This window comes from Canis lupus, chromosome 6 (genome assembly GCF_048164855.1).
Source record: "Canis lupus baileyi chromosome 6, mCanLup2.hap1, whole genome shotgun sequence".
In the NCBI taxonomy this organism is placed as follows: Eukaryota; Metazoa; Chordata; class Mammalia; order Carnivora; family Canidae; genus Canis; species Canis lupus.
This window is the reverse complement of record NC_132843.1, coordinates 39154666-39182612: the sequence shown is the minus strand read 5'-3', so window position 1 is coordinate 39182612 and position 27947 is coordinate 39154666. Positions and strand designations below refer to the sequence as shown.

Genomic DNA, 27947 nt, shown 5'->3' with positions numbered 1-27947 from the left:
GCCTGCAGGCCGACGCGGACTCCCGGGGTGCACCGCGCAGCCCCGCCCCCGCCCCGCCCCCGCCGCCGGGCAGGACCTGCTGCCGCCCGGGCTGGGGAGCGCAGCGTGTCGCGGGGAGCGGGGCGGGGTGCCCCGCAGCCGGTGGCGCCCCGGCCTCTCCCCGACAGACGGTCTCGGACCCCAGGACCCCTCCCCTCTTCCTTCCACCCTCCTCGCCTCTACCCTCCCCGCCTTTCCCCGGGTTCCGGACCGCAGCTGCTCCTGGACCTGCCCTTCTCGGCGCCCCTGTTCTCCAGGGAGATGCGATGAGCCGGCGCCCCAGCGACCTCATCGCCGTCCCGGGCACGGTGCCCGTCCGGTGCCCGCGGTGGGGAGGGAGCGCTCCGCGATCCCTCCGCGACGCCCCTCCCTTGGGCCCCCGCCCAGCTGGATGCTCTAGGCCATGCCCCAGGGGCCCCATCCGGGAGGTGGGTTCTAGAGCAAAGAGGGTGGAGAGGAGGGAGGACGGGGCCTTGGGCGCCTCTGAGATGTTCCCAAGCGACAGTGGAGGCCGAGCGAGGCGCAGGCAACCGGGCAGCAGGCATGATGCCCTCGCCCAGTGACTCCAGCCGCTCGTTGACCAGCCGACCCAGCACCCGGGGCCTTACCCACCTCCGCCTCCACCGACCCTGGCTGCAGGCCCTGCTCACGCTAGGGCTGGCCCAGGTGCTCCTGGGCGTCCTGGTGGTCACCTTCAGCATGGTGGCCTCCTCCGTCACCACCACTGAGAGCATCAAGAGGTCCTGCCCATCTTGGGCTGGGTTCTCGGTGAGTTGGGTGCACAGTCCTTGGGTGGGGTAGGCTCCTGGGGCCCCACCCCTCCATATTAGCTGCCAGTCCAAATGCTGGCCTCTCCTTCTTCTTCTGGGCTTCTGTCTTCTTACAGGGCTGGGCACGCCCTGTGGTGAGGGGCTCACTCATGTGCCTCCCCCTTGCCAGGCTGAGCCTGTACCCACTCTGTCCCCAGCTGGCGTTCTCCGGGGTAGTTGGCGTTGTGTCTTGGAAGCGGCCATTCACTTTAGTGGTAGGTGTTGGGATCTGGTGCCCACTGGGAGTCAGGTGCCCAGGACCGGAGGGGATGCCCACTTATGCCCCCGAGAAGAGAACTGGCCTGAATGAGGGCTCCAGCCCTGAGTGTGCACCTGTTTCCCCCAGATCTCCTTCTTCTCCCTGCTTTCCGTGCTCTGTGTCATGCTCAGCATGGCTGGCTCTGTTCTCTCCTGTAAGAATGCTCAGCTGGCCCGAGACTTCCAAGACTGCTCCATGGTGAGACTGAGGAGGGAAAGCCTGAAAGAACTGGTGGGGGGAGCTGTGCAGGACACCTGGGTTTGTCCTGACTCGGGCTGCTTCACCCTCCTCACTGCCACCCAGGAAGGAAAGGTCTGTGTGTGCTGCCCCTCCGTTCCCCTCCTCCGGCCCTGCCCAGAGTCAGGCCAGGAACTGAAAGTTGCCCCTAACTCCACCTGTGACGAAGCCCGAGGAGCCCTCAAGGTGAGCGTGCTCTCCCTGCCTCATTCATTCTTTTCTCTCCTATCATTCTCCTGGCTTTCACTTTTGCCTCCCCTTCTGGGGTCCTCAGGGACCCAGAACTGGTGAGAGTCACCCCTCCCTAGGCCCCGCTCACATCCCTCTTCCACTCTTGCTTTCAGAACCTGCTCTTTAGTGTCTGTGGGCTGACCATTTGTGCCGCCATCATCTGTACCCTCTCAGCTATCATCTGCTGCATCCAAATCTTCTCCCTGGACCTCGTGCACACGGTGAGGGGGCCAGGGTCAAAGCCGAGCAGGTGTGATGGGGGTAGGGATGTGTGTGTGCTGGGATTGGGCTTGAGGGGATGGTGGCTACAGTGCTGGGCTTCTGAGCACCACTTATTAGGCAGTATAGCGTAGGGATCTCTAGTGTATATATGTGTCTACTGTAGGGATATTTAGGTGGTCCAAGGAATGATGAGGAGGAGAAGGACGGGGAGTGAGAGAATTATGTGATGCTAGTCGGCGCAGAGAGGGAACCTTAGACAATGGGACTGCCCTTGGGTGGAGTCCAGAAGATCCTAGATGGGGACAAGGATAAAGAGTTGATGTTGTAGTGGGGGCAGAAGGCAGGTGGCAGTTCTGAGTGGAGGTAAGCCCATAAAGTGGAGGACTTTCTAGATGGCTGGGGCAGAGAGGAGCCAGTTTTGGCTGAGGAAGAGGGCAGGGCCAGGAAAACATGGAAGATTTTGGGAGCCTAGGAGCTGGACTCCCAGAAACCAGGCTTGCTGACCTGCTTGCTCCCCAGCAGCTGGCCCCTGAGCGCTCAGTCTCTGGCCCTTTGGGGTCCCTGGGCTGTGCATCGTCGCCCCCAGCCCCTCTCCTGCACACCATGCTGGATTTGGAAGAATTTGTACCACCAGTACCCCCTCCGCCCTACTATCCCCCAGAGTACACCTGTAGCTCTGAAACAGATGCGCAGAGGTGAGACCTGGTGGGTTCCTACTGGGAACTGAGGAAGGGGGCTGGGGCTGCAGCCTGGACTGGTGGGGAGGGAGCACTGTGGATTAGGAATGCTTCTCCAAGCTTCTTACTCTCCCTCATTTTGCCAGCATCACCTACAATGGCTCCATGGACAGCCCAGTGCCCTTGTACCCTACCGACTGCCCCCCTTCTTATGAGGCTGTCATGGGGCTACGAGGAGACAGCCAGGTGAGAGCAGGGCTTAGGGTGGGCTGGGGAGCTGGGGAGAGAGCCTGAAAAGCTGAGGGAGCTGCTGTCGCCAGACAGGGAAACAGCAGTTGTCACATCTTGATAGCACCAGCACATCCATGGTCATCTTTGGTCTTCCCTGGAGCCTGATTTGGTGGGGGCAGGGGTAGGAACTATTACTTCTATTTTACAGATGTGGAAACTGAGGCCCACATAACTGACCTGTACAGAGTGGCCAAGCGGGCCTGAAATCTCGGTCTTCAGAGTTCTGTCCATCACACCAGCTGGCCCCTTGACACTTGTATTTTCTGCAGGCCACTCTGTTTGATCCTCAGCTTCACGATAGCTCCTGCATCTGCGACCGCGTGGCCTCCATCGTAGATGGTGAGCAGAAGGCCGGGAGGGTGGACTCCGGCTGGGCTGCCTGGGAGAACAGAGGTGGGTGGGGCCGGGTTGGGGGTTTCTGGACTTGACCAGCACCCCCTCAGGGTGGGGAAGAACTGGAGGTGGAGTGGCCCCTACTGGGTTTCTGATGCCACCCCGTGCCCACCGCCGCCACTCACAGTGTCCATGGACAGCGGGTCTTTGGTGCTGTCAGCCATTGGTGACTTCCCCGGGGGCTCCAGCCCATCAGAAGACTCCTGCCTGCTGGAGCTGCAGGGCTCCGTGCGATCCGTCGATTACGTGCTCTTCCGCTCCATCCAGCGCAGCCGAGCTGGCTACTGCCTCAGCCTGGACTGCGGCCTGCGGGGCCCCTTCGAGGACAGCCCCCTGCCTCGGCGGCCCCCGCGGGCTGCCCGCTCCTACTCCTGCTCTGCCCCTGAGGCCCCACCGCCTCTGGGTGCCCCCACGACCGCCCGCAGCTGCCACCGGCTGGAGGGCTGGCCGCCCTGGGTGGGACCCTGCTTCCCCGAGCTGAGGCGGCGGGTCCCCCGCGGAGGCAGCCGGCCCCCAGCCCCCACAGCCCCTCCAGCCCGCGGTCCCACTCGCCGCTTCAGCGACAGCTCAGGTTCCCTCACCCCCCCGGGGCAGCGGCCTCCTCACCCGGCTCCTGCGCCGCCACCGCTGCTGCTGCCTCGGTCCCACAGTGACCCAGGTATCACCACCTCCAGCGACACCGGTGAGCACCCCACACCCCTCAAGGTTCAGGAGGGGGCAGGCAGGGCAGTGAGAGGGCCCGTGGTACCCCCAGGCCTCAGGGATGCTGTGAGGTGCCTGGGGAGGAAGAAAGGGCCAGGTCACTCCTGCAGTAGACACCTCCTAAAGCACCATCAGTAGCCGAGTAGCCAAGAGAGGAGGACAGTTTTCTGAAAACACATTCCACAGCTCACAGCTGGAACTAGTTAACCCTCAAGCCTCGGCTTCCTGACTGTTAATGGGGTGTAGCAGCAGCCTGCAGCCCAGGTGCTATAGTTACTGAGGAATGAGGTGATACCAGGAGGATCTGAGCACTGGCACAGAAGGTGCTCATCCCTGCCCTAAGGCATCAGGTATCAGGCAGGTGGAGCACACAGCCGCCAACGAGTGCTTTGGCCCCTGTGTCGCTGGGCTCTACCATCAGGTTTCTGGCAGACGTGGGCAGAGGTGGTGCCTCCTTGGTTGAGGATGGAGTGTGGGGGCTGGGCTTGAGTCTCTCCAAGCAGGGCTGTGGGTCGGTGGGCGTATCCACAGGGCACCTCCACTCCCTCCCTCTACTCCCCAGCTGACTTCAGGGACCTTTATACCAAAGTGCTTGAGGAAGAAGCTGCTTCCGTTTCCTCTGCAGATACAGGTCAGGCCTGTGGTTGGGGGTGGGCAGGGAGTGCTGCCTGGCCCTTTGTGCACCTCCTTCCCATCTTCCCTCTTTCTCTCTCCAGGGCTCTGCTCTGAAGCCTGCCTCTTCCGTCTAGCCCGTTGCCCTTCGCCCAAGTTGCTTCGTGCCCGCTCAGCTGAGAAACGGCGCCCCATGCCCACCTTTCAGAAAGTCCCCCTGCCCTCCGGCCCTGCACCCGCCCACTCCCTGGGAGACCTAAAGAGCAGCTGGGCAGGCCGGGGCTTGGTCACTCGTTTCTTTCAGATGTCCAAGAAGGCCCCAGACCCCAGTGGGAATGGGGCCCATGGGCTTAAGCAGGTAGGAATTATGGGAATCTGGGAAGATACCTAGGAAAGCCTGGAGCTTCAGGCTGAACCACACTGATGCCCTGTCCTGTGCCCCCCTCTAGGTGCCCCGGAGCCCATGGGGCCGGCCAGGCCGAGAGAGCCTCCACCTTCGCAGCTGTGGTGACCTGAGCTCCGGCTCTTCCCTGCGGCGCCTCCTGTCTGGCCGCCGGCTAGAACGGGGTACCCGCCCCCACAGCCTCAGCCTCAGTGGGGGCAGCCGGGAGACTGGACTCTGACCTGGGCTTCTTGCTACTCTGAACATATCCAGATGAATGCTGGGGCCACAGGCACCAGATGGTTGGGACCAACAACCTCTAGCACCCCATGCACTGGCTGACACAAAGAAACCCGCTGAACACCCCCCGAAGTATACCTTTGCCTCCTACCTCTGGGGGCTCCTGCTGCTTGCCTGGGCCCCTCTGGACTGGGAGAGCTTCTGTCCTGTGCTGCATGGGTATTCAGGCTGTTGAGGGGGAGAGACCCCTGCTTACAGCATTGGAAGAGGAAAATAAAAGTCCCATCCCCTAGCATGAAAGCTCTCCGATTCGACAGGGACTCTATAGCCAGGGCAGAGGCATATCCCAGTGCTTCAGCATACAGGGCCATGTGCCTGTGCGATGGGGTGGTAAGACATGAAGAGTCAGAGAAATCTGGGTGGCTCTCAGCTCTGCCTCGTCTAGCTGCATGACCTTGGGCAAAGTATTTAACCTCAATTGCCTGCTCTGTAAAACATTGTGAAGATGAATGTTTGTTTGTAAAGCTCTTAATATACTAAATAAGTCCTCAATAAATTTCAGTTTTCCCCTTCTCTTCTGGATCATTCTTTGTCACCACTGAAATTTGTTCATAGTTATAGTTATGACTCATAGTCATAGTTAAAACCTTCTCAAGGAAAAAAAAAAAAAAACCTTCTCAAGGGTTGCCTGGGTGGTTCAGTAATTGGGCATCTGCCTTTGGCTCAGGGTGTGATCCCGCAGTCCCAGAATTGAGTCCCATATCGGGCTCCTTGCATGGAGCCTGCTTCTTCCTCTGCCTGTGTCTCTGCATCTCTCTCTCTCTCTCTCTGTCTCTCATGAATAAATAAAATCTTAAAAAAGGAAAACTCTCAAGACATTTATTTCCAGCTATCTGTATCTGTGCTCCTTTTCATAGTGAAATGTTTTCTCCCTTCCCTCCTCTTCTTGGAACACTCCACAGTCAGGCTCCATCCCATCTCTCCCTAGGCACTGCTCTTGAAAAAGTGTTCAGTAACCAAAAAAGGTTTCAGACTCAAAGGCCATTTCTGCCTGCATGTCACTTGACTCCTGAGAAACATTTAGCCCAGGTAATCCACATTGTTTCTCTTGAATTTTGCCCTTTCTTGTCTTTGAAGTAATCATACACTCCTACTTTCCCTCTCCACACTTATTGGATTTCCTTTGGCAGCTCCTACACCTCTGCTGGGCTGTTGTGATGCTGGAGAACCCCAGGGCTTTCCCCTTGGCCCTCTTCTGTTTTCTGTCTGCCCTCTGCAAGTGTCCCTATCAAAATCCATGGCTTTAAGTACCCATCTACATGTCCATGCATAACTCCCTCCTTGATCCCTCTCCAAGAGCTCCAACATCCAACTTGACAGGTCTGCCTGGGTCTCCAATGGTCACCTCAGACTCACCATGGCCACAGATGAACCCTGAGTCCCATCTCCAGCACCTGTTCTCATCTCAATAAACAGCACCACCATTCACCCAGCTGCACATTTCAGAAGCTTGGGAATCGTCCTGATTTCATCTTTTCCCTCATCCAACACCCCCACTCCTCTCCTGAATTCATGAATTCAGCTGTTTCACCAGCTACCTAGGGAGGTTCAAGCCCCTCTCCTTGATCCCAGCCTCTTAACTATTTCCACTCTTCCTAAAAATCTCTCCCCTTGGCAGAGTGGTAAGAAATCATGTCACATCAAGGTGTATCTGGATACTCTCCAAACTCCTGAGCAGGCTATGGTCAGCTATAGCCTCTCTGCTCCAGCCAAATGGCCTCACACAGAGGCTTGTGCACCTGCTCGTCCCCTACGCGAACCGCTGCGCCCCGCAGCTGTGCCCTCGTCACCTGAGCGCCGGGCACCAGTCATTCTGTCAGTGCCACGTTTTTCTGAGCACTCAGCACTATCTAGGATTACCACTACCTAGGGCAACCTCTTGCTGGCGTAGCTCGCTGCGCTGGGGTAACAGTGACTAGAAGGGCGAGGCGGGGCGGGGCGGGGCGGCCACCGCGGGGAGGCGTCAGGCTGCACAGCTTCTTCAATAATTCACAACCTCGAGCGGGTCAGGGCGCGGCCGGACAACAACTCGGGGTAGGAGGAGGCGGAGACGGGGGTTCCCAGAGGGGCAGTTTCTGGGCACTGAACATTCCCGGTCCCGAGGCTCCCTGAGAACCTCCGGGATGCAGCGGAGCCTCGCAGGGCGGGACTCGCTGAGAGAATCCACCTACCCCGCCCCTTACCGCCAGCTAGCCGCCCAGGCGCATGCGCGCTTCTTGCCTTCCGCGCCCTCGTTCGCGTGAACTCCCGAATACGCTTGCGCCCGATCTGAGATATGATTGGTCAGCGAGAGCAGTCCATCCCAACGAAGACCAATGGACGTGCGGAAAGGGCCCGCTTCCCGCCTCCCAGCGACTCGAGGCCCCGCCCCACCGCCCCGCGCGTCCCGCGGCTGCGCATCGAGGGGCTGCGGCTGGGCTGGTTGCAGGCTTCGTTGTGCTGAGCTCCCGGCAGTCTCCCCACAGCGTGGGCGGCGCAGGGGTTTCCCTTCGCCTCCGGCTGACGCTTTGTGTCCCCTCTGCGGCGGCAGGCGTGTTGGATTCATTTTCCCCTCCCTGAGTTTGGAGTTCCCCTTTTCATCATCGTTGTTATTAATTGTAGGAATGGCCCTCTTACACTAGTGGAGAGTGGATGCAATCTTTAAATGCTCTCCATCCGCCTGTTTTTTTGAGAGGTGCAGTGGGAAGCTCATAATTTATCCATTCTTGGGGATCCCTGGGTGGCTCAGCGGTTTAGCGCCTGCCTTCAGCCCAGGGCGTGATCCTGGAGTCCCGGGATCGAGTCCCACATCAGACTCCCTGCATGGAGCCTGCTTCTCCCTCTGCCTGTGTCTCTGCCTCTGTGTATGTGTCTCACATGAATAAATAAATAAAATCTTAAAAAACAAAATAGATTCTTTAGTCATTCGACAAACGTACACCGAGCACGGGACCAGCGCCAGGCTCTGCTGGCGGCGGGGATGGGGCCCTGCCGGGCGTGCCAGGGCTGGGGGTGGGGCGGGTCTGCAGAAAGAATAGGGCGGGCCTGGGAGGGGGAATGGGGCGGGGCCAGGAGAGGGACTAGGGAGCCGCTGGGGATGCGGCGGGGCCGCGGTGGGCGGGGGTGCCAGGACACACTTGTCACTACACTAACAACGGGCTTCCCCACTGGTAGGATTCATTACAACCGTGTTAAACTGCCCATGACAGGTAGGGCTGTGAGCTTGTATCACAAGCATTAAGCATTAAGGAGTCCGACTGGAGGTGAAGTGCACTGCTGAAGGAAGAGTCTGGGGAAGGGATACAGAACAAGGGGGAAGAGGCTGGTCTTCCTGCCTTGCAGCTGCTCCTTTCAGTCAGATTTCTACACAGCAACCAAAGTGATATTTTGAAAATATAAATCTAATCTTGGCATTTTCCTGCAACAAACTCTCCGGTGAATTTCCATCTTAGAACAAAATTTAGACTCATTATGTGGTCACCAATTTGGCAACCAAGCTTTTCCTCCAAACTCCTCACTAGCCCCCTCACTGGCTCTGTCCAGCATGCTCTACCCTTTATTTTGCTTTGTAATTCTCATGGCCACCAGCCACCTGGAATTATCTGTGTTTTGTCTCCATCTCCACTCAAATATAAGCGCCATAGGGCCAAGGACGTTAGCACTCTATTTGTTGCTGTATCCCCAAGACCTAGAAGAGTGTCTGGCATATATAAATGTTCAATGATTATTTGTTGAATGTGTGAATTGGGGAGCACATAGCAAGGATGCCTAGCCCTAGCAGAGGTGTCAGGAAGATGGTTCTGATGGCAGTGATGTTAAATCTCAGGCCTCAATGATGAAAAGGAGTACTTCATTTTTTTTCGAGAGAGAGAGGAGAAAAAGGAAGTACTCATGGTGAAAGGGAGAGCAGAGGTGAGATGAAATATGGCTTATAAGAGGAAATGTTGTTGGAGCATAAAGTGGAAGTAGACAGGTGAGAAATGAGGGTGGGACAAGAGGCCAGGTCCCATAACCTCTCTTAAGGGCAGTATGGGGCCACCAAAGGAATTTAGGAGAGAGAGAGAGAGGAGACTTCAGAATTTGTATTTTAGTTAGAAAATCCAGTTCTTGGGGAATGGATTGGAAGAGAAAGTAGAGGTTAAGAGACCAAGAGAGAGATGTTTCAGTAGTTTAGAAGAGAAATAATGGGGATAAGGATACAGAGAAGACAGAGTCAAGGATGAGCTCCAGATTCTGGGAAGAAGCAGTTGCATTCATGGGAAGAGAACACAGGAGGAAGAGTGGCTTGGCTGGAGGAGAGGATGATCTCATGATGGTCCTGCTGACGTGTCTGAGACACCCAGAGGAAAGATCTGGGGAGCAGAGTCCCATCATAGAGTCAATCCCAGGAGAAAGATTGGGATTGGAGGTGGAGATTTTGGAACCAAAAGCGACTAGGAAGCAATAAAAGCATGGGATTGTGTCCTGGAGGGAGCATGATGCATGGGGAGAGCAGCCTAGGACAGACCCTCAAAGGGACACCCATAGAAGGAAAGAGGAGGGGGTGCCGGCAAAGAGAAGGAACAGCCAAAGAAGTGGGGTAAAATCTCAACCAGTAGAGTATGGAGTCGCGAAAACAAGAGCATGCTTCAAGAAGAGGAAAGTCATGTGTCCCCTGAGGTAGAGTCAAGTCAAATAAGAGATGAACATCACCCGTTGGACTCAGCAACAGAGATCATTAGTGACCTTGGCAAGCGATGCTCCTGAGCAGAGAAGGCCAGAGATGGCCTATGAGTGCAGGAAGTGCTGAAGGAGTTTGGCTACAAATCATATCATGTACATTGTTGCATTAAACCCTCACAAAAACCCTTGAGGCAATGCTTCTGGAGATGAGGGAACAAAGCCCAGAGAAGTCAAGTCACTTCCCAGTATCTCAGGTCTAGTGAGTGACGGAGCAAGGATTTAAGGCCCGAGCAGTCCTCCACGGTCCACACTGAAACAACCTTCCATCCTGCCTCTCTTCAAGGGAACAAGAGAGAAATGGTGGCGACCGGATCGGGCGAGGTTGGAGGTAGGGGTTTTGTGTAGAAGATCCTGGAACTGTACCCGGAGGCTGAGTAACAAACTCCTGATTCCTTTCTGAATTTTCCATGGAACTTTCCAGTTCACAGACATTCTTATCTTCTATGAGCCTCATCACCACCTTGCATGGGAGGCTCAGAGCAGGACGGAACACGAGGGCAGTTCCCTGGTGTTCAGCGTGGGAGCCTATCCTTCCTGCGGCCTCAGCTGTATCTCTGTTAGATCTCACTGTCTGCTCATTGTGTACAGTGAGGCCCCATCCTGTGCTTGCCTCTGAGGGAGGAGCTTTGAGGTTTCAAAGAAAAAGGAACCAGGAAATTTGCTCTGCAACCAGTTATCACCTTTGAGGAAGACTGACACACTGCTCAGGTGCCTGGGAGACCATGTGACGTGGCAGCTGAGAGCTTCCTGGGCTTCAGAACATATCTGAAATGAGGTTCGACTCTCTGCCACTTACTGCTCTATGGTTTCTCTGTGCCTCGTGCATTTCATTGGTGATGTGAAGTGGTCAGGCTAATGGTTGCCAGAAGCCTTCATGAAAGATTGGCAGCTGTTCTCTTGAGAAACTTACAGGATAGCATGCAGGGTACAAACAAGTACTTTCAGTTTGCCCCAGGCCTTCCCTCAATGCTAGGTGTATTGGTGAAGAGTTGGTGAATCAAACTAACTTTATTTTGCAGTATGCATATGTATCAAATCATCACATTGTACACCCTAAACTTACCAATTGTGATATGTCAGTTATATCTCAGTAAGGCTGTGGGGAGAGGGTTGGTTAATCAGATGAATCCAGGGACGAAACCACACCCTAGTGAGTAAGGGATGTGTTCTAGCTGGACTGATAAGGTTGATGGATTCATTCATCTAGTAAAAACTTTTTGATCTCCTGCTCTGCAGTGGGTGGAATGAGAAAATACCTCTCTTTGACTTGACTGTGGGGGTGACCTGGGCCTGAGAAGGCATCCCCTCCCTTGAGAGCTGGTCTGAGGCCTAAAGAACAGGTAGCCATCTCCCTCACTGGAGCTTGCATCTGAGCAAAGCCTACAGCCCAGTACAGGGAGGGCAAAGTGGGCTCAGAGCTGTGGTGCTGGCTCAGCCAAACTATTTTTGTACTTCTTGTCGCTTATGTTTCGTTCCCAGGTGCCCTCTCTGGAGTTCAACTAAGTCTTTTAAAGGTGCTGTGCAAAGGGGACTGAGGAGGGTGTCTAGGCCACCTCGCGCGCCCCTGGTGGCCACCGCCAGCAGATCTAGGTATTGGAGGGTGCCCCAGGGCAATGGTCTTCAGTCGCCCCCTAGGGGGCGTCCTGAAAACTTGCGTCTTTAGCGGGGACAGCTATCAGGAAGAAGGTAGTCTGAGAACTTTGGGGCACCAGGACAGGAAAGGCAGACATTCCAGAAAGCGCATTACTGTCCCACACGAGGAAAAACCATCTCTCATTCTACTTGACTTTGGAGTGTTCTGCTCAACAACATGGTCAAAGTAAAAATCGAATTTAAGCCTTTAAATTTGAGTAGGACTTTATCATATAATAATAAAGGGAAGATTTTTTTTTAAGATTTATATCTATTTATTCATGAGACACACACACACACACACACACACACACACACGCAGAGAGAGAGAGGCAGAGACACAGAAGGCAGAAGGAGAAGCAGGATCCATGCAGGAACCCGCTGTGGGACTCAATCCCAGGACCCTGGGAACACACCCTGAGCCAAAGGCAGACGCTCAACCATTTGAGCCACCCAGGCATCCCATAAAGGGAAGTTTTACATGAAGCTTTTTGGGAGGAGAGGGGAAAGCCCAATAATTTAGCAGATCATCATGAAGAAGAAAGCGTAAAGACAGTCCTTCATCCTGAAATTATCGTATCTGTCTTCTCAGTATTTATCATAATGTCTTCTCAGTATTTTACACGCCTCCAGCTGTGTAAAATATGTTATTGAAAAGAGTTTCCGTGTACTAGTGCAGATCCTTGCAAAAGCAACCAACCAACCACAAATACGCAATACACTTTATGCTAACTTCATTGAGGTGTAATTTGCATACTATAAAAGTTTCTCCTTTTTTTTTTAAGATTCTATTTTTAAGTAATCTCTGTACCCAACGTGGGGATCGAACTTACGTCACATGCTCCACAAACTGAGCCAGCCAGGCGCCCCCTTAAATATTTTGATTTGTCATATATTTTATGTATTTGTAGCACAGTGATAATCACATATTGTGAAAATGACATATATTGCATATAAATTATTAATTCGTGGCCCGTTTTTGCTTCTATTAAATCCCATTTATTCCCTTTAGGTTAGCACAAGATCTGACTACATTATGTCTTTTAGATGATGGGACCTAAGCATTTACTTACTGAAAACATATTTTTTAATAAAATTTGTCCCATTACTCTTTCTTTATATTCCAATTAAGGTAACTGTTTATTCTTTTAAATTAGGTGTATAAGTAAATCCTCTTTACATTCATTTCAGCGGAGGAGAGAGTATGCTAGGAAATACTTGCTAGGGAGAGGAGGTGCTTGAGAGCTTTTGGGCTGAGACCTCCCAGGCTGGAGAGTGTGAAGCTTGCCCACAGAGCAAGAGCTGCCCAGGAAATTCTCCAGGCCAGCTCACTACTGAGCTGCATCCCCTGACTGATACCTTTGGAGAAAAGGATCCAGAAATGCTGCCATGCAGTCAGCACGTCCTTTAGAAGCCAAAGCAGGCTTCAGCTTGGTCGAGTAGAACACTCCATGAAGACAAGGAATGATTTAAAACAATATGAACACTGCAGGTTTTCTATTTTTTTTTTTTTGCAGGTTTTCAAAATAGCCAGTGTCTAGCATAGTGTCTGGGACACCAGAGGTTTTCCTGAAATATGTGGTGTGTGTCATGGGATTCTGAATATGAATCTGGTTTCTTCTTTTTAAAGATTTTATTTATTCATTTGAGACAGAGACAGGGAGCATGAGTGAGCAGAGGGAGGGGCAGAAGGAGAGGAGCCTCGATGCGGGGCTTGATACCAGGACCCCGGAATCATGACCTGAGCTGAAGGCAGATGCTTCACTGACTGAGCCACCCAGACACCCCAAAATGTAATTTTTAAGGCTATTTTTAAAGCAATCCCGACACCTAGTGTGGCACTTGAACCCACAACCCCAAGATCAAAACTCACATGTTGCACTGACAGAGCCCACCAGGTGCCCTGGTGCTGGAGAATTTTTACAAACTGAAGGGTAAGGAGAAGAAACAAGAGACAAACTCTGTGCCTGCAGAGTGAAACAGGGCGGGGATGGGGGCTTTACAGCCTAGGAGCGATCGGGCAGGGCCGGATGTAGTATGTGCTTAATATATGCTGTGGAATGAATGAATTGGACGGCAGTAAGGTGTTGGGTGTCAACTGCTCACCTCCAGAGAGCAAGGCCCTTGCAGGAGCAGTGCTTTCTGGGGAAACAGGAAGTCAGGATGGGGCAAGTGCTGGCGTGGTGATGATTCACTTCAGTTCAACGCTTTGGCACCTGCCCACTCTGGGCTTGACCATCTGCGTGGAGTAAGACGTGCCTTCACAAAATGAAACACAGACCTCATCTATTCCAATATTTGGTGCCAGGCAGCGTACTAGACACACACAATATCATACTTAAAGCTCTCAACAAATATGTGAGATCGAGTTGCCACTACCCTCAAATGGCTGAGCAGGATTCCTTGGGGGAAGGGGCACAGATTTCCAGACACTGTCACAGTCAAGTACCCTCCTGGGCACCTGCCCCTGCTGCTTCGAAACAGACTTCAGAAACCCTCACAGGCTCTACTCATCCTCCTTTGGGCCATATCAAATGCCCTTTCTGCCCTGAGAGTGGGAACTGGGTCACTCTCCTCTCGGCCAGGAAGGTAGGACAGAGAAGGGCTATGAACCGGGTTAGTCACACACAAAGACTCACTGCTTCTTCTGGGGGCGAAACTGTTCCCAAAGAAGACTGAACTTGCATGGAGACTCAGGACTGCAAGCTCTGTGCTGCAATAAGATCGTGACTCCATATCGAGCCACTTTACAGTCAGAGGGAAGAGAGAATGCAGCTCCCAACTACCACAAATGATGCAGCCGAGTCTCCCACACTTGAGGACATCGCAGGTGTCAGCTCATTTGGAGTGCACTGGATATGGCTCAGTATGGTTAAGATATTGCCTGAAGGTCAGTCAGCTAGTAAGCTGTAGAGCCAGGATCCAAGCCTGGCTAGCCTCGCTGATAATCGGCATCAGTGCTATAGGAACCTAGAAGAGAGAATCAATTTTGCCCAGAGTGTGTCTGGAAGTTTTCACTGAAATAATTAAAAAAGCCAAAAAGTGGGCAGCCCGGGTGGCTCAGCGGTTTAGCGCCGTCTTCGGCCCAGGGCCTGATCCTGGAGAACGGGGATTGAGTCCTGCATTGGGCTCCCTGCATGGAGCCTGCTTCTCCCTCTTCCTGTGTCTCTGCCTCTCTCTCTCTCTCTCTCTGTCTCTCTCCTCTCTCTCTCATGAATACATAAATAAATAAAATCTTAAAAAAAAAAGCCAAAAAGGCACAACAAAGAAGCAGTTCCTGGGCACCCACTAGGGCTACCGACTCCAGGAGCTACCCTGAGAGGTGGTGGTATTGCCTCCATTCTATAGGTGAGCAAATCGGCTCCAAGAGCTAGAGCTGGTTGGTCACAGCTGTGTGTGTCACTCCCACTAAGCCACAGGTGCTGTGGTCCACATGGCATTGTGGACAGCCTCCATCTCACAACCACTGAAGATACAGCCGTGTATACTTTCCAGCTTCTGAACTGCCTCATACAACCTCCCTGTTCTGTGAGAAATGAAAACCAGTTGTGACAGTCCTCATCTGATGACAAAACATGTTGTCCCGCGATGTTGGTGACTCCCTCCCTCCAGTGATGCTGGCCCTATGCCCAGAGCCTGTACTCCCTGCTCTTCCACCCCTTCTTCTCTGTGAAGCCTTCCTGGGTCACTCCCAGCATGAAGGGTCACTCCATGAACACCTGGTAACTTGTCTTTATCTGTTTGGAATTTTTTTAGATTTTATTTATTTATTTATTTGAGAGACAGAGAGCATGAGCAGGGGGAGGAGCAGAGGGAGAAGGACAAGCAGACTGCGCTGAGCAGGGAGCCCAACATGGGCTTGATCCCAGGTCCCTGAGATCATGACCTGAGCCAAAGGCAGATGCTTCACTGACTGAGCCACCCAGGTGCCCCTGGCTTGTCTTTATCTATGACTACTCGTGTACCTGCCTGACTCCCCTGCCTCTCAACCCTCTGTAGGGCAAACTATACCTTAACTGATGTACCATAAGTGTTAAGGTTTGAAGCCGATGGCCAAGAAAGAATTTTTGAAATGTGTTTGGTGTGAAAAGATGGTCTTATTAAACTCCCAGATGGGACACCTGGGTGGCTCAGTGGTTGAGCATCTGCCTTTGGCCCGGGGTGTGATCCCAGGATGCTGGAATCGAGTCCCATATCGGGCTCCCTGCATGGAGCCTGCTTCTCCATCTGCCTATATCTCTGCCTCTGTCTCTCTGCGTCTCTCATGAATAAATAAATAAAATCTTTAAACAACAACAACAACAAAAAACCCAGAGATGGGACCCATGGGCAGGAAGAGCCACCCTGGGGTCCTGAAGAGTGGCCCATTGTAAACTTTCTTTTTTTTCTTTCTTTTTTTTTTTCCATTGTAAACTTTCAAGTTGGCAGAGGGTAGGTATAGTGTATGTCTCTAAGGGATTTTGAAGCGAGGTTTCCAGGATCTTGAAGGGGCTAGCTGTTGTTGGGAAAGGTCATTTATTACTGTCTAATAAAGCCTGAGTCATGAAACCCTTTGGACGTTCATTGGTGGGTCATATGCTTGGGTAATGGTCACCAACATGTATCTCGGGGGTGGGTAGAGATAAAGCAGGTTTCCAAAGGAATTCTTTTTTAAAGATTTTATTTATTCATGAGAGACACACAGAGAGAAGCAGAGACATAGGTAGAAGGAGAAGCGGCTCCATGCAGGGAGCCTGATATGGGACTCGATCCTGGGACTCCAGGATCACGCCCTGGGCCAAAGACAGATGCTAAACCGCTGAGCCACCCAGGCGTCCCTCCAAAGGAATTTTTATATGTTAAGGTAGACTTGAGTTGAGACTGCCTGTTGTCCTCAGCAAAATATTTTTTAATGATTTTATTTATTTATTCATTAGAGACAAAGAGAGAGAGAGAGAGGCAGAGACACAGGCAGAGGGAGAAGTAGGCTCCGTGCAGGAAGCCTGCAACTGCTGAGCCATCCAGGTGTCCCTCAGCAAAATATTAACATCTAGGCAGCTGAGTCCCTAGAGGAATGTCACTCTGCCTGTTTCAAGGACCTGTCAATGGGCTGCAGGTAGAAAGGAAATTTAATATTTTCTTCTGCCTTTGTTTCCCACGTCATTAATCATCTCCCAGTATACTGGGGGTGAACATGTTTTCTTAGTATCACCTTTCTTAGTATTACTTTATTTTTTATTTAAATTTAATTAGCCAAAAAAAAATAAATAAATTTAATTAGCCAACATATAGTTCATACTTAGTTTCAGATGTAGTATTCAATAATTTTTCAGTTGCATATAACACCCAGTGCTCATCACCTCAGAAGCCCTCCTTTATGTCCATCCTCCAGTTACCCCATCCCCCCACCCACCTAGTATTGCCTTATTTTTCTCTTTAATGTTTAAATTTATTTTTTTTATTTTATTCTTTATTTATTTATTTATTTTTTATTTATGATAATCACACACACAGAGAGAGAGAGAGGCAGAGACACAGGCAGAGGGAGAAGCAGGCTCAATGCACCGGGAGCCCGACCTGGGATTCGATCCCGGGTCTCCAGGATGGTGCCCTGGGCCAAAGGCAGGCGCCAAACCGCTGCGCCACCCAGGGATCCCTATTTTTTTAATTTTTTTTAAAAAAGATTTTATTTATTCATGAGAGACACAGAGAAAGAGAGAGAGGCAGAGACACAGGCGGAGGGAGAAGCAGGCTCCACACAGGGACCCCAATGTGGGACTCAATCCCGGGACTCCAGGATCACGCCCTGGACCGAAGGCAGGCGCCAAACCGCTGAGCCACCCAAGGATCCCTATTTTTATTTTTTAAAAAGATTTTATTAATTTATTTGAGAGAAAGAGAAAGGGAGCACAAGCAGGGAGGAGGGGAAGAAGGAGAAACAGACTCCCCACTGAGCAGGGTGCCCCATGTGGGACTTGATCCCAGGACCCTGAGATCACGACCTGAGCCCAAGGCAGACACTTCCCTGACTTGATGCACCCAGGAACCCCTTAATTTATTTTTTAAGTAAGCTCTGTGCCCAACATGGGGCTTGAACTCATGACCCTGAGACTAAGAGTCGTGCTCTATCAACTGAGCCAGCCAGGCATCCCATCTTTATTAGGTATTACTTAAAATTTTTTTTCTCAAGAAAGCAGAGTGCCTGCTGTGGCTCCCAGCATCAGGGACTTGGGAGCCTCTACTTCACTTTGCACTCGGATCTTTGATTTAGATTCTTCCTGAGGTTGTCATCCAAATGTGCGTTCCAGAAGTTCATAAGACCGGTAGTCAACAGCCAGCAGGAAGCAAGCCGCCCTCTACAAGTATGGTTGCAGTTGCTTCACTTCCTGTATCATGTGACTCGCCCAGAGTTATCACATGACCCATTCACTCCTTTCTGCCGGAATTAAACCTGCAGGGTTAATCCGGTGTCTATAGTTACCGCTGGCACCTGCATCCCTGTTTTTATTTAGTGGATCCTCTATCCTTCCGAGGCTTGGGAACCCTGCTGTCCCCTCACCTGGTGATGGAGCTTTCCAGTCCTCCCAGAGAGGTAAGTGCTCCCAATTGGTCTTGTCACGCTGCTTCTGGAATCCTGGCCTTCCAGACTCTGGAATTCAATGAGTGACAGTCTCTTCCAACCCAGGCGATCGTGGCCCTTTGATGGAGGGGTAGGTGGGAAGAGGGGAGAAGAGCCTGGTTGGGGTGGGCAGCACCCAGTGTCTGTGGGCCTTGTGCTGTCCCAGTTAAAGGAAGGTGGGAGACTGGGCTGTGGGCACGCGGCCCAAAGGGGAGCCGCTGGGGGACAGAGAGGGGCCTGCCTTCCAGCCACTCGTCATTCTGTTCTCAGGACCGTCTCCAGCCCCTGGGCAGGGTAAGCATCATGGCTGCCAGCCTCATGGGATTGCTTCTACTTCAGGCAGTATCATGTGTATCAGGTGAGTGAGTCATGTAGAGCCCCGGGCTTCTTCTGCCTGAGGGTCCTTGGTCATCTTCCGGTATACTGGAGCTCCAGTAGGTGTTCCATAAACCCTTTTGAGTGATGGGGACCCACCTTGGGGTGGGGGCACAGCGAGAGGGTTTTTGAGATCAGGATCCCAACCAGCATGTCCCTTCTCGATCTTCATTCTATAGCCTCGACTTGTGCTCCTTCCTTCCCAGGTGCCCGCCCCTGCATCCCTAAAAGCTTTGGCTACAGCTCAGTAGTCTGTGTCTGCAATGCCACATACTGTGACTCTCTTGACCCCCTGGCCCTGCCTGCCCCTGGCACCTTCAGCCGGTATGAGAGCACACGCAGCGGGCGCCGAATGGAGCTGAGTCTGGGGACCATCCGGGCCAACCACACGGGCACAGGTGACTCCACCCCTCACCCCCAAATGCAGGTTGGGATCTCCCTGGAGCAGAATCACACCGGTGACCACCACACTTTCCTCCCTGGGGCACTGAGACCCTTCCACCGCCTTGCGTGTTCTCAGGGCTACTACTGACCCTGCAGCCAGATCAGAAGTTCCAGAAGGTCAAGGGATTTGGAGGGGCCATGACGGATGCAGCTGCCCTCAACATCCTCGCCTTGTCACCCCCTGCCCGGAATTTGCTACTCAAATCCTATTTCTCTGCAGAAGGTGAGGAGAAGGGGAACATGATGACATAGTGCGATTGACACTTTGACCTTTCCATTGACCGTGACTTCCACCCATCCCCAACATTTGGGTCCTCTCTTAATGCCCAGTGAAGTAAGATTGTCCTGCCTGACTCTCACTGAGTGCTTAGAGTTGCTGAGGCTCAGAAGGCCTGGCCCTACAGGCTCAGCTCGGGAGCCCAGGCTCCCTTTGCCCTACCTCAGTCATAATTTAGGACTGGTAAGTGGCAGGCTAGGTCTCACGTGCTTCCAGTGACCCAGACCCTCATAGCTTGGCCTGCCTTTTCTACAGGAATCGAATACAACATCATCCGGGTACCCATGGCCAGCTGTGACTTCTCCATCCGCACCTACACCTATGATGACACCCATGATGACTTCCAGTTGCATAACTTCAGCCTCCCTGAGGAAGACATCAAGCTCAAGGTGGGTACTTGGCCCTTGGGGAGTTGATGGCTGCTGGGAGAGAAGCCTAAGGCTACAGCAGTCTGCAGAGAGAGCTGGAACCTGCCTGCCCCCTGCTCTCTGTTGTGTTCAAGGGGAGGGGGTGGGCAGGGCGGGGGCCGATGGTTAGGCCTGATGCACTGGTTGGGCCAGTCTGTCCATGTTACAGTTCTGGGTATCTCTGCCCTCACCTCCATTCTCTAGATACCCCTGATTCACCAAGCCCTAGAACTGGCCCAGCACCCTGTGTCACTCTTCGCCAGTCCCTGGACATCACCCACTTGGCTGAAGACCAACGGGGCAGTGAATGGGAAGGGGTCACTCAAGGGTCAGCCTGGGGATCTCTACCACCAGACGTGGGCCAGATACTTTGTTAAGTAAGGGAACTGCAAGGCCATGGGGTCTGGACCAGATCCCCTCTTGGACACCCTCATCTCCGCCCCACCCCTGGGCCTGGGTCACCCCCATATCTGAGTCCTCAGGTCACCTTTCTACCTCCTGGGTCTTTTGGATTTGGCCTGCCGGTTCCCCCCACCTCGATGGGCTTCCTATTCTCGAGTCTCGCTTGCCTTCCTTGGCTAGGCACACTCACACCCTCTCCCCTGCTAGGTTCCTGGACGCCTATGCAGAGCACAAGTTGCAGTTCTGGGCAGTGACGGCAGAGAATGAGCCTTCCGCAGGGCTTTTCAGCGGATACCCCTTCCAGTGCTTGGGCTTCACCCCTGAACACCAGCGAGACTTCATTGCCCGGGACCTGGGTCCTGCCCTGGCCAACAGTACACACCATGACATCCGTCTGCTCATACTAGATGACCAGCGCTTGCTGCTGCCCCACTGGGCCCAGGTGGTAAGGCCCAGGATCTCCAGGGCTATCCCAGTGATCCCGAATCTGGCATCCAGGTGGCTGGCTCCTGTAGTGTCTTCCCTGCCCCAACTCCTGACTCCTAGAATTTCCTGGGCTGGAGCCAGGCACCCTGGTGGCTCCCTGGGGTGCTGATAAGGGCTGACAGGTGCTGACCTTCTCTGCGTCTCCAGGGCCCCAGGGGTCCCTCTAGTTGCCTGCATCCCTCTGCCCCTTCCTCTGGTCCCCAGTGCTGTTTCCAGAACCCTCCATGCCAGGCTCAGCTTTGGTGGCCCCTTCCCCAGGCATCTCTGACCTTCCCTGTACAGGTACTGGCAGACCCAGAGGCAGCCAAGTACGTCCATGGCATTGCTGTACATTGGTACCTGGACTTTCTGGCTCCAGCGAAAGCCACACTGGGGGAGACACACCGCCTGTTCCCCAACACAATGCTCTTTGCCTCAGAGGCCTGTGTGGGCTCCAAGTTCTGGGAGCAGAGTGTGCGGCTGGGCTCTTGGGACCGAGGGGTGCAGTACAGCCACAGCATCATCACGGTGAGCCCCCAGCCCCTCCTGCCGAGCAGACCACCACAGACCCTCTTTCTCTCTCTCACCAACAGAAGGCCCCTTCCCCAGCTGGTCCAGCTGATTTTCTCTTTAAAGGTTTTTTTTTTTTTTTTTTTTTTTTTAATTTTTTCTTTATTTATGATAGTCACACACAGAGAGAGAGAGAGAGAGGCAGAGACACAGGCAGAGGGAGAAGCAGGCTCCATGCACCGGGAGCCCGACGTGGGACTCAATCCCGGGTCTCCAGGATCGCGCCCTGGGCCAAAGCCAGGCGCCAAACCGCTGCGCCACCCAGGGATCCCCTGATTTGCTCTTTAGGGCACATGCTGGGATGTCATGATTCCCTATGGTGCCTTCGCCTCACAGTTATGCATACCCTGTTACCCTCCCTTAATGCCTGCATCTAGGGCAGTCACATTTGCCATGATCCCTCAGCTTCTCTTTTGATGCCTCTGTCCTCACCATCCCTCTCCTTAGGTATTGAGGATGTAGGGTGCCCCTCCCAGGGCCAGGGCACCATTGTAGCTTGTTTCGCTTGTGCACCCCTTAACTATATCCTCCGGGGACCCCATGTGGAGCGTTTCTTTCTGCCCTGCTCCCACCCCAGAACCTCCTCTACCATGTGGTTGGCTGGACCGACTGGAACCTTGCCCTGAACCTGGAAGGAGGGCCCAACTGGGTGCGCAACTTTGTCGACAGCCCCATCATCGTCGACATCACCAAAGATGTGTTCTATAAACAGCCCATGTTCTACCACCTTGGCCACTTCAGGTGAGTGGAGGGCAGGTGCCCCGACTCCACACCAGGCCTGGGATCTCCTGCACTGGGCTTATGTGGCCCCATGCAGACATTTAGGGTGGGAGCTGGGGAGAGGCACCGCTGTCCCTCCTGCCCCATCCAGGCGGGAAGTGAGCAGGTGGCAGCCGACAAGCCCTGAATACCCGATGCAGGGGATGGGAAGGGCTCTGGGGTGGGCAGTGGGTAGAGACTTCTCAGGTGAGGGGCTGACAGGGGCTGCTCTCAAGGGAGTGGGCTCCAGCCCGGAGGGGTGAGGCTGGAGTCCCTGACCATGCTTGTTCCCACTTCAGCAAGTTCATCCCAGAGGGCTCCCAGAGAGTGGGGCTGGCAGCCAGCAAGAAGAATGGCTTGGACACTGTGGCACTGACACGTCCTGACGGCTCTGCAGTTGTGGTTGTGTTAAACCGGTGAGAATGGCAGGGCCTGGGAATTGGGCTGGGGCTGGGACGGCAGCTTTGGTGGCCCAAGCGCTCAGCCTCTTTCTTTCCTTCCCCAGGTCCTCGAAGGATGTGCCTCTCACCATCAAGGACCCTGCCGTGGGCTTCGTGGAGACGCTCTCTCCAGCCTACTCCATTCATACGTATCTGTGGCGTCGCCAGTGACTGGGGCAGATGCCCAAGCAGGGCTGGGGCTCAGCTGGGGCATTAAAAGGACAGTTGGCTCCCATGCTGTCTGTGGCTAAAGAGGACCTAGGAGGGCTGGGGTGAACATAGGTGATGTAAGCCCGGGAGCAGTGGTTTGGGTGACTCACTCTCCCCCAGCTCATGCTGGGGGGGCAGGCCGGAGGGCTAGAGGCTCCTTGGGAGAGGGCAGGGAAGCCCCAGTAGCCCTACCCCCAAGCTGTGTGAGTGTGTGCTATGTGCTCGCTCCCATGGAAACTGGGCCCAGGCCCAGGGTGAGCTCACCGTCTGTACAAACACAAGCTAGGGGTGGGGGTGGCTAAGGAACGCAGATTAGGAAGACCAGGCCCCAATGGGGAGCTGGGTGCCTCTCCTGGGCTGAGCAGCAGCAGGGATGGTACAAGGGCACAGGCAGCTAGGGAAGCTGGGTGCCAGCAGGCCTGCTCAGGTCCCCTGATGACCCCCTGCACCCCACCTAGGAGACATGGTGGCCCCTTAAAGAAGAGAATGTTTGATTCCAGTCAGCGTGGACAGGTTTATTATGGGAGCAGCAGCTCACTTCCAGCCGTACCAACAACAGGGAAACACAGGGGCCTCTGGAATGTACGAGAGTAGAAAACTCAGTCCTGAGAGCATGAGGACAAGTCATTCGTCTTCATCCTCCTCAGCTATGCTCAAGGACTGTGTGCTAGGGGCCCGAGCAGGTGTGGCCCGCTGGATGGAGACAATGCCACTGAGCAAGGCGTAGCCCACCATGGCTGCCAGTCCTGCCAGCACAGACAGGATCTGGTTCCGGCGCCGGTATGGTTCCTCCTCCGTCTCTGGGCCCACTGGTGTCTGGCGTGCGAGTGGCACGTCAGCTGAGGAACAAGGAAGGAAGGTGGGCAGGAAGGCTACATCCTAGACCCCCGCCCACCCTCCCCAGGGCTCGTGCCTACCCTTTCACCTGTCTGCCCCTTACCTCCATCCCAGGGGAAGTAGAGGCTGAGGATGTGTGTGCAGTACGCACAGAGGTTCTGCAGCCCCCGCAGGTGGGCTTGCAGCTTTCCACTGGGCAGCTTGGCCTGCAGCAGCAGGGCCAGATAGCCAAAGACAAAGGCATCCAGGGAGGCAGGGCTGGAGCAGAGAGAGAAGGGGCGAGGAGAGCATTAGAGGAAAAGCAAGCCCAGGAGGTGGGCTCTGGCAGCAGAGGGCCCCCGGGGGAGGAGAAGACACCCAGTTCTGGGCCTGGTGTGGTGAGAGCTCCCCAGGTGGCGCCAGCTTGGCCCTGAATGGGACTCTATCCTGAGGCTGCATAAAGGGCCCATTGAGTGCCCCACCGCCCTGCAAGCCCCTCCTGTGCCTGGCGGCCCTCCCACCCCACACACACACAGCCCCACTGTCATCAGGCCCAGGGTCTGTACCGAGGACCTCTCGTCCAGCGCCTGAGCCACCCCAGTCCCTGTGGCAACATATGAACCCGTATCTTCTCCCAAACCACGTATATTTGCCCTGAAGACAGACTCACGCATCTCCAAAGAAGAACTTCTGAGAGCCCAGGCGCTGAGAGAGCAGGGTCAGGCATTCCCGGGCCTCTTGGTATAGCTGTAGGGAGGACATGAGGCAGGCTTGTGGCTGTGGGAACAGAGCTACCTCCCATCCCAGGCATCCCCACTCTTGACCATCATCTTTGGGGCTCCTCTCCTACGGAGCCCCCTGCCCCAGAGGTACCTCCTTCTCCAGCTCTTCCTCATTCTCTGGGCTGTGCTCCCCGCACAGCAGCTGCAGCCGCTCCATGAACTGCCGCTGCATGCGGCCGGGAAGGAAGAAGTTCAGGGGAAAGGGTATAGCCTCCGCGTACCACTTCCGGGTCACTTCCACATAGTTCTTGGTGTCTACCCAAAAAGTATGTATCTGGATCGGGCAGTAGGAAGGATGAAGCAGGTCTGAGCCAGTGCACCTGCCTTAGGGAGGCCTTCGTGGGTGTCGCTGACTCCCCCACCGCCCCCCACCAGCCACAGCCACTGGAGGTCCAGGCGCACTCACTCACCAGCACCGGGAGCAGCTTCTCCTCCAGCAGAGACATGAAGGCCAATGTGTCTGCCCCTTGCCGGGCCGACAGATCATAATCTGCATTGTACTTCTGTGGAGGAGACGTCTATGAGGTGGACACGAGGAGGCTCCAGGGGGCACTTCCCCAAGGAGAGAGGCATCCTGTCCAGCACCACCCTCTTGGCCTCTGAATATAGCAGAGGCAGAACAAGCACTTCTCCCACTGAGGCCCCCCTGCCTGGGCCCATACTGCAGCCTGTTGCTGTTGGCGGAAAGCCTGGGCCTTGGAGCCTGCTGGCCATCAAGGTCGGGTGCCCACTGCCGGGAGGGAGGAAGGCCCAGCCACAAACCAGGAGCAGCTCCCGGAGCCTCCACGGAAAGCTGGCAGCACGCCTGCTGACAGCCACTTTCTAACAGGGACTTCCCCTGTCTGTATATCACACGGCTGGCAGAGTCGAGCTCAGATGCAGTGTGGCCCTCAGAACTAGGGGACGCCATCCCCATGCCCGGGCCCCCCTGCGGGTTCTCTCAAAGCCCAGGACTTGGCTATTTCTTCTGTGCCGCCACCACACACGGTCTGACCGTACCCCAAGTCTCAGTCTGCCACGCCTTGGTAGGCTCCAGCGTCTGGTCTCCAGCAACCTTCTCCACATCCTGAGGAAGGTCTGTCCCCACATAACCTCTGGAACATGATCCTTAGAAAACCATCTCTCGGGACGCCTGAGTAGCTCAATGGTTGAGCGTCTGCCTCTGGCTCAGGGCGTGATCCCGGGATCTGGGATGGAGTCCCACATTGGGCTCCCTGCATGAAGCCTGCTTCTCCCTCTGCCTATGTTTCTGCCTCTCTCTCTCTCTGTGTGTGTGTGTCTCTCACAAATAAATAAATATTAAAAAAAGAAAAAAGAAAAAGAAAACCATCTCTCTGAGCCTGTTTCTTCCCTGTGGAATCTTCTCTCACTGTGGCTGTGTTAGGAGAAAACTGGAAACCAGAAAGGCTGTGCCCAGACATAAAGAGTCAAGGCAGAGGTCCTGTCCCTGCCAGGAGCTCTGCCTTCTACCTGGGTCCTTTCCCTCCATGCCTCCCAAGCCTATACTGAATCCTCGAGTCCTTCACGTTTGGGAAAGCAGAAATGAAGAAGAGGCCCTATCTGACTAGTATTCTGGTGAAAGAGGAGCCCTAACTAAGCCCCCTCGCTCTACAAACAAGGAACTTACATCCCTGAGAGGTGAAGGGACTTGCCCAAGATCATACAGGCAAGGTGCCCCTGTTCGTCCTGTAATAACTTTCTCAATGTCCCCATGCTGGCTCTATGTCTTGCCCATCCTGAGCCCCATAACTCAGCCTAACTCGGTCCCTGAGAGGACAGGAGCCACCTCTGGGGGCCTCATTTGAGCTGATGTTGTCCTCTGCCCTCCTTCCCCTTCCCTATGTCATCTGCCCACTCACCCCTCCCTGCCCAGCAGGCAAAAGGCACTGAGCTTCCAGAGGCCTCCCCAGTGCCCCAGCTGAACACCTGGCCAGCAGCACTGTGTGTGCCTCTCCCATCGGACTAGGTTCTCCTTGAAGTTCTGGGTCACCTGCATCCAGCTCAGCTTTATCAATAAACGTGTGTTGTGCTGAAATGACTGAACTCCTCTCACTGGCAGCCCTCCTACCCACTGAGCCACCTACCTCTTTTCGAAGGTGGGTGATGATCTTGTGTGGTACCGAGATGACCTCTCCATGACTGGTCCGAAGGGCAGGCAGAGTTCCTGACATTGAGAAGACAGGAGGCCCACCAGACCCTCAGCTGCCTGTCCATATGAACGTGCAGCATATTCCTGCCCGTCTCCTGCTCAGCTCCCCTCACCCCCCCGGGAGCATAGGGTACCTGAAGGGCTTTGCCAGGGGTTGGTAATCTTGTGCACCTTGAGAGGGGCGCCAGTAAACCTGGCATAGGTCTGCAGGGAAGGAAGCAGAAGGCAGACAGGCCCCCACAGGGGAATCAACAAGAGAAATAACACTCACTGAATTCCTTCTGTGCTACGCTTAGTACTTGCCTCACAAAAGAGGTGGACATCAGCTGTTTCACCATGGGCAACACAGGCTCAGAGAAACCATGGACCTGTCTCTAATGTCAGGTCTGCCAGAAAGAGCCTTCCCCCATCTCCTCTGCTGCCATCTCCCTGATGTACGCAGAGCCTCCCAACTTCTTCCTAACTCTCGTACATCCCTTTTCTCAGGAGCACTGACTGTGTCCTTCTTTGGGAGTCTCTGTGGCCTGTTCCTACTTAAAGCTTAGCATCAGAACACATTACACAGTAGGCGCGTTTGCTAACGTGTCTGCCTCTCTGCAAATAACTACAGGGTAGGAGCTAAGTCTTATTCATCTTTGCGTGCCCAAGTGTGGTATTTGGAAGAGGCCCAACAAGTGCTTATTAAATGAAGGAGTGAGTAAACGAATGAAGTGAACTAGTCTGACTCCAAAGCTCTTTCCACAGAATGTGCTGGTGAGCTTCTTGGTTCAATAAATCTCAGCAAATGCTGTTTAGTGAGGCGGGGGGAGAAGGAGAAAAGGGAGCCTGAGAAGACAGGAATGCCAAGCCTGAGAACCCTGAGATCGTCCGGACTCAGTAAAGCTCTCGATGGAGAAACGGCTCAGAGACCACAAGGGATCGCTCCAAGGTCACACAGCCAGTAAATGAACAATGGACGAGCAAGGACTAAGACCTATTTCCTGAACCCCCGACCAGACCTCTTGCTCTGGCTGCACAAAACCCGGGCTGTTAAGCCATAGGGCGTTGAGCCCCTATCGGCCGGGCACAGCCTTTGATTGCCTCAGTTTCCCCCAGTGCGCCCGTGCTGAGGCGCCCTGGCAAAATTCGGACGACCGGTCAGTTCGAGTCCCTCCCCAGTCCTCCAGGGCGCAGCACAGGACAACGGCGCCACCCCTCACCAGCACGGCCAGGCTGTCCAGGTCCACTGACGGTAGCCCCCAGCCCCCCGACCAGCAGTACAGCTCCATGGGCGCCGCCATCTTGCCCGCCCTCTGGCCCGGAAGCACCTCCCCCGGCGCTTCCGCCCGCCCCCGCGCGGCCCCGCCCCCCCGCCGCGCCCAGAGGGTCGCCGGGGGCGGGGGCAGGAGGGAGCCCCGAGGCGGGGCGGGGCTGCGCGGGGCGGGGCTGCACGGGGCGGAGCCGAGGGCTTCGGGGGAGGGCGGCCGCCGCCGGCACCAGAGGCGGCTCCCGAAGGGGGGAAGGGTTGTCGGCCGGGCCCTCCTCGCGGAGGCTGAGCGCCGTGACTGCGGCGAGGCCGGGAGCCCCGAGGGCGCGGCGGGTCCCGGCGAGGCGGGTCTTGTGCGCCCGGGCCGGCTCTGGGGGCTCTCGCAGATCTGCACGCGGCCTGGGCCGCGCCAAGGCCCCGCGGGGCTCGGCCCGGAGCAGGGGCCGCGGGGGGGTCCCCCGAGCCGCATGTTTTCCACAGCGCGTTATGTTTGGAGCCGGCCCCGCGCCGCCTGTCGCCA

General features: G+C 54.7%; 3 protein-coding genes and 1 long non-coding RNA gene across 9 annotated transcripts; 2 read left to right on the top strand and 2 right to left on the bottom strand.

Annotated features, from left to right (window-relative positions):
* Positions 1-50: 50 nt before the first annotated feature.
* ENTREP3 (endosomal transmembrane epsin interactor 3) lies at positions 51-5667 on the top strand. Of its 4 annotated transcripts, none has more exons than XM_072829815.1 (12): positions 51-807; positions 1007-1063; positions 1195-1305; positions 1411-1530; positions 1689-1796; positions 2320-2492; positions 2621-2720; positions 3035-3104; positions 3286-3840; positions 4423-4491; positions 4577-4830; positions 4922-5667. In XM_072829815.1, exons 1-12 carry the CDS (start codon positions 583-585, stop codon positions 5093-5095), a joined length of 2016 nt encoding a protein of 671 aa, XP_072685916.1. In that variant the 5' UTR covers positions 51-582; the 3' UTR covers positions 5096-5667. The 4 variants fall into 4 exon arrangements, with proteins under 4 accessions (XP_072685916.1, XP_072685915.1, XP_072685914.1 ...); XM_072829814.1 differs by having other exon boundaries at positions 2317-2492; XM_072829813.1 differs by having other exon boundaries at positions 926-1063.
* LOC140635336 (uncharacterized) lies at positions 114-7467 on the bottom strand. 2 transcript variants are annotated; one of them, XR_012032685.1, is made up of 4 exons: positions 7338-7467; positions 3284-3935; positions 2943-3144; positions 114-2089 (listed from the first exon to the last, which is right to left on the bottom strand). It is a non-coding gene; the product is annotated as an uncharacterized lncRNA (long non-coding RNA). The 2 variants fall into 2 exon arrangements; XR_012032684.1 differs by having other exon boundaries at positions 114-3144.
* A 10406-nt stretch (positions 7468-17873) lies between these two features.
* On the top strand, positions 17874-22459 carry GBA1 (glucosylceramidase beta 1). Its single transcript, XM_072829808.1, has 11 exons — positions 17874-18058; positions 18356-18443; positions 18667-18858; positions 18981-19127; positions 19437-19570; positions 19793-19965; positions 20198-20435; positions 20759-20983; positions 21603-21766; positions 22084-22200; positions 22290-22459. The coding sequence occupies exons 1-11, from the start codon at positions 18032-18034 to the stop codon at positions 22393-22395; spliced, it is 1611 nt and encodes a 536-aa protein (XP_072685909.1). The 5' UTR covers positions 17874-18031; the 3' UTR covers positions 22396-22459.
* A 475-nt stretch (positions 22460-22934) lies between these two features.
* Positions 22935-27911, bottom strand: MTX1 (metaxin 1). Of its 2 annotated transcripts, none has more exons than XM_072829809.1 (8): positions 27381-27911; positions 26316-26385; positions 26117-26196; positions 24443-24550; positions 24124-24306; positions 23921-23997; positions 23375-23529; positions 22935-23273 (listed from the first exon to the last, which is right to left on the bottom strand). In XM_072829809.1, the coding sequence occupies exons 1-8, from the start codon at positions 27894-27896 to the stop codon at positions 23059-23061; spliced, it is 1404 nt and encodes a 467-aa protein (XP_072685910.1). In that variant the 5' UTR covers positions 27897-27911; the 3' UTR covers positions 22935-23058. The 2 variants fall into 2 exon arrangements, with proteins under 2 accessions (XP_072685910.1, XP_072685911.1); XM_072829810.1 differs by having other exon boundaries at positions 24443-24535.
* Between the last annotated feature and the right edge of the window lie 36 nt (positions 27912-27947).

Bases quoted from the DNA above. Each gene is read 5' to 3' on its own strand.
- MTX1 (XM_072829809.1), bottom strand. From the start codon at position 27,896: ATGCGGCTCGGGGGACCCCCCCGCGGCCCCTGCTCCGGGCCGAGCCCC. The intron at 26,197-26,315 runs GTACCCTATGCT...TCTCAATGTCAG, and splicing joins CCCCTGGCAAAGCCCTTCAG to GAACTCTGCCTGCCCTTCGG. The intron at 24,307-24,442 runs GTGAGTGAGTGC...TGCCCGATCCAG, and splicing joins AGAAGCTGCTCCCGGTGCTG to ATACATACTTTTTGGGTAGA.
- GBA1 (XM_072829808.1), top strand. From the start codon at position 18,032: ATGGAGCTTTCCAGTCCTCCCAGAGAG. The intron at 20,984-21,602 runs GTGAGCCCCCAG...CTCCCACCCCAG, and splicing joins ACAGCCACAGCATCATCACG to AACCTCCTCTACCATGTGGT. The intron at 21,767-22,083 runs GTGAGTGGAGGG...TTCCCACTTCAG, and splicing joins TACCACCTTGGCCACTTCAG to CAAGTTCATCCCAGAGGGCT.
- ENTREP3 (XM_072829812.1), top strand. From the start codon at position 583: ATGATGCCCTCGCCCAGTGACTCCAGCCGCTCGTTGACCAGCCGACCC. The intron at 1,064-1,194 runs GTAGGTGTTGGG...TGTTTCCCCCAG, and splicing joins AGCGGCCATTCACTTTAGTG to ATCTCCTTCTTCTCCCTGCT. The intron at 4,492-4,576 runs GTCAGGCCTGTG...TTCTCTCTCCAG, and splicing joins CGTTTCCTCTGCAGATACAG to GGCTCTGCTCTGAAGCCTGC.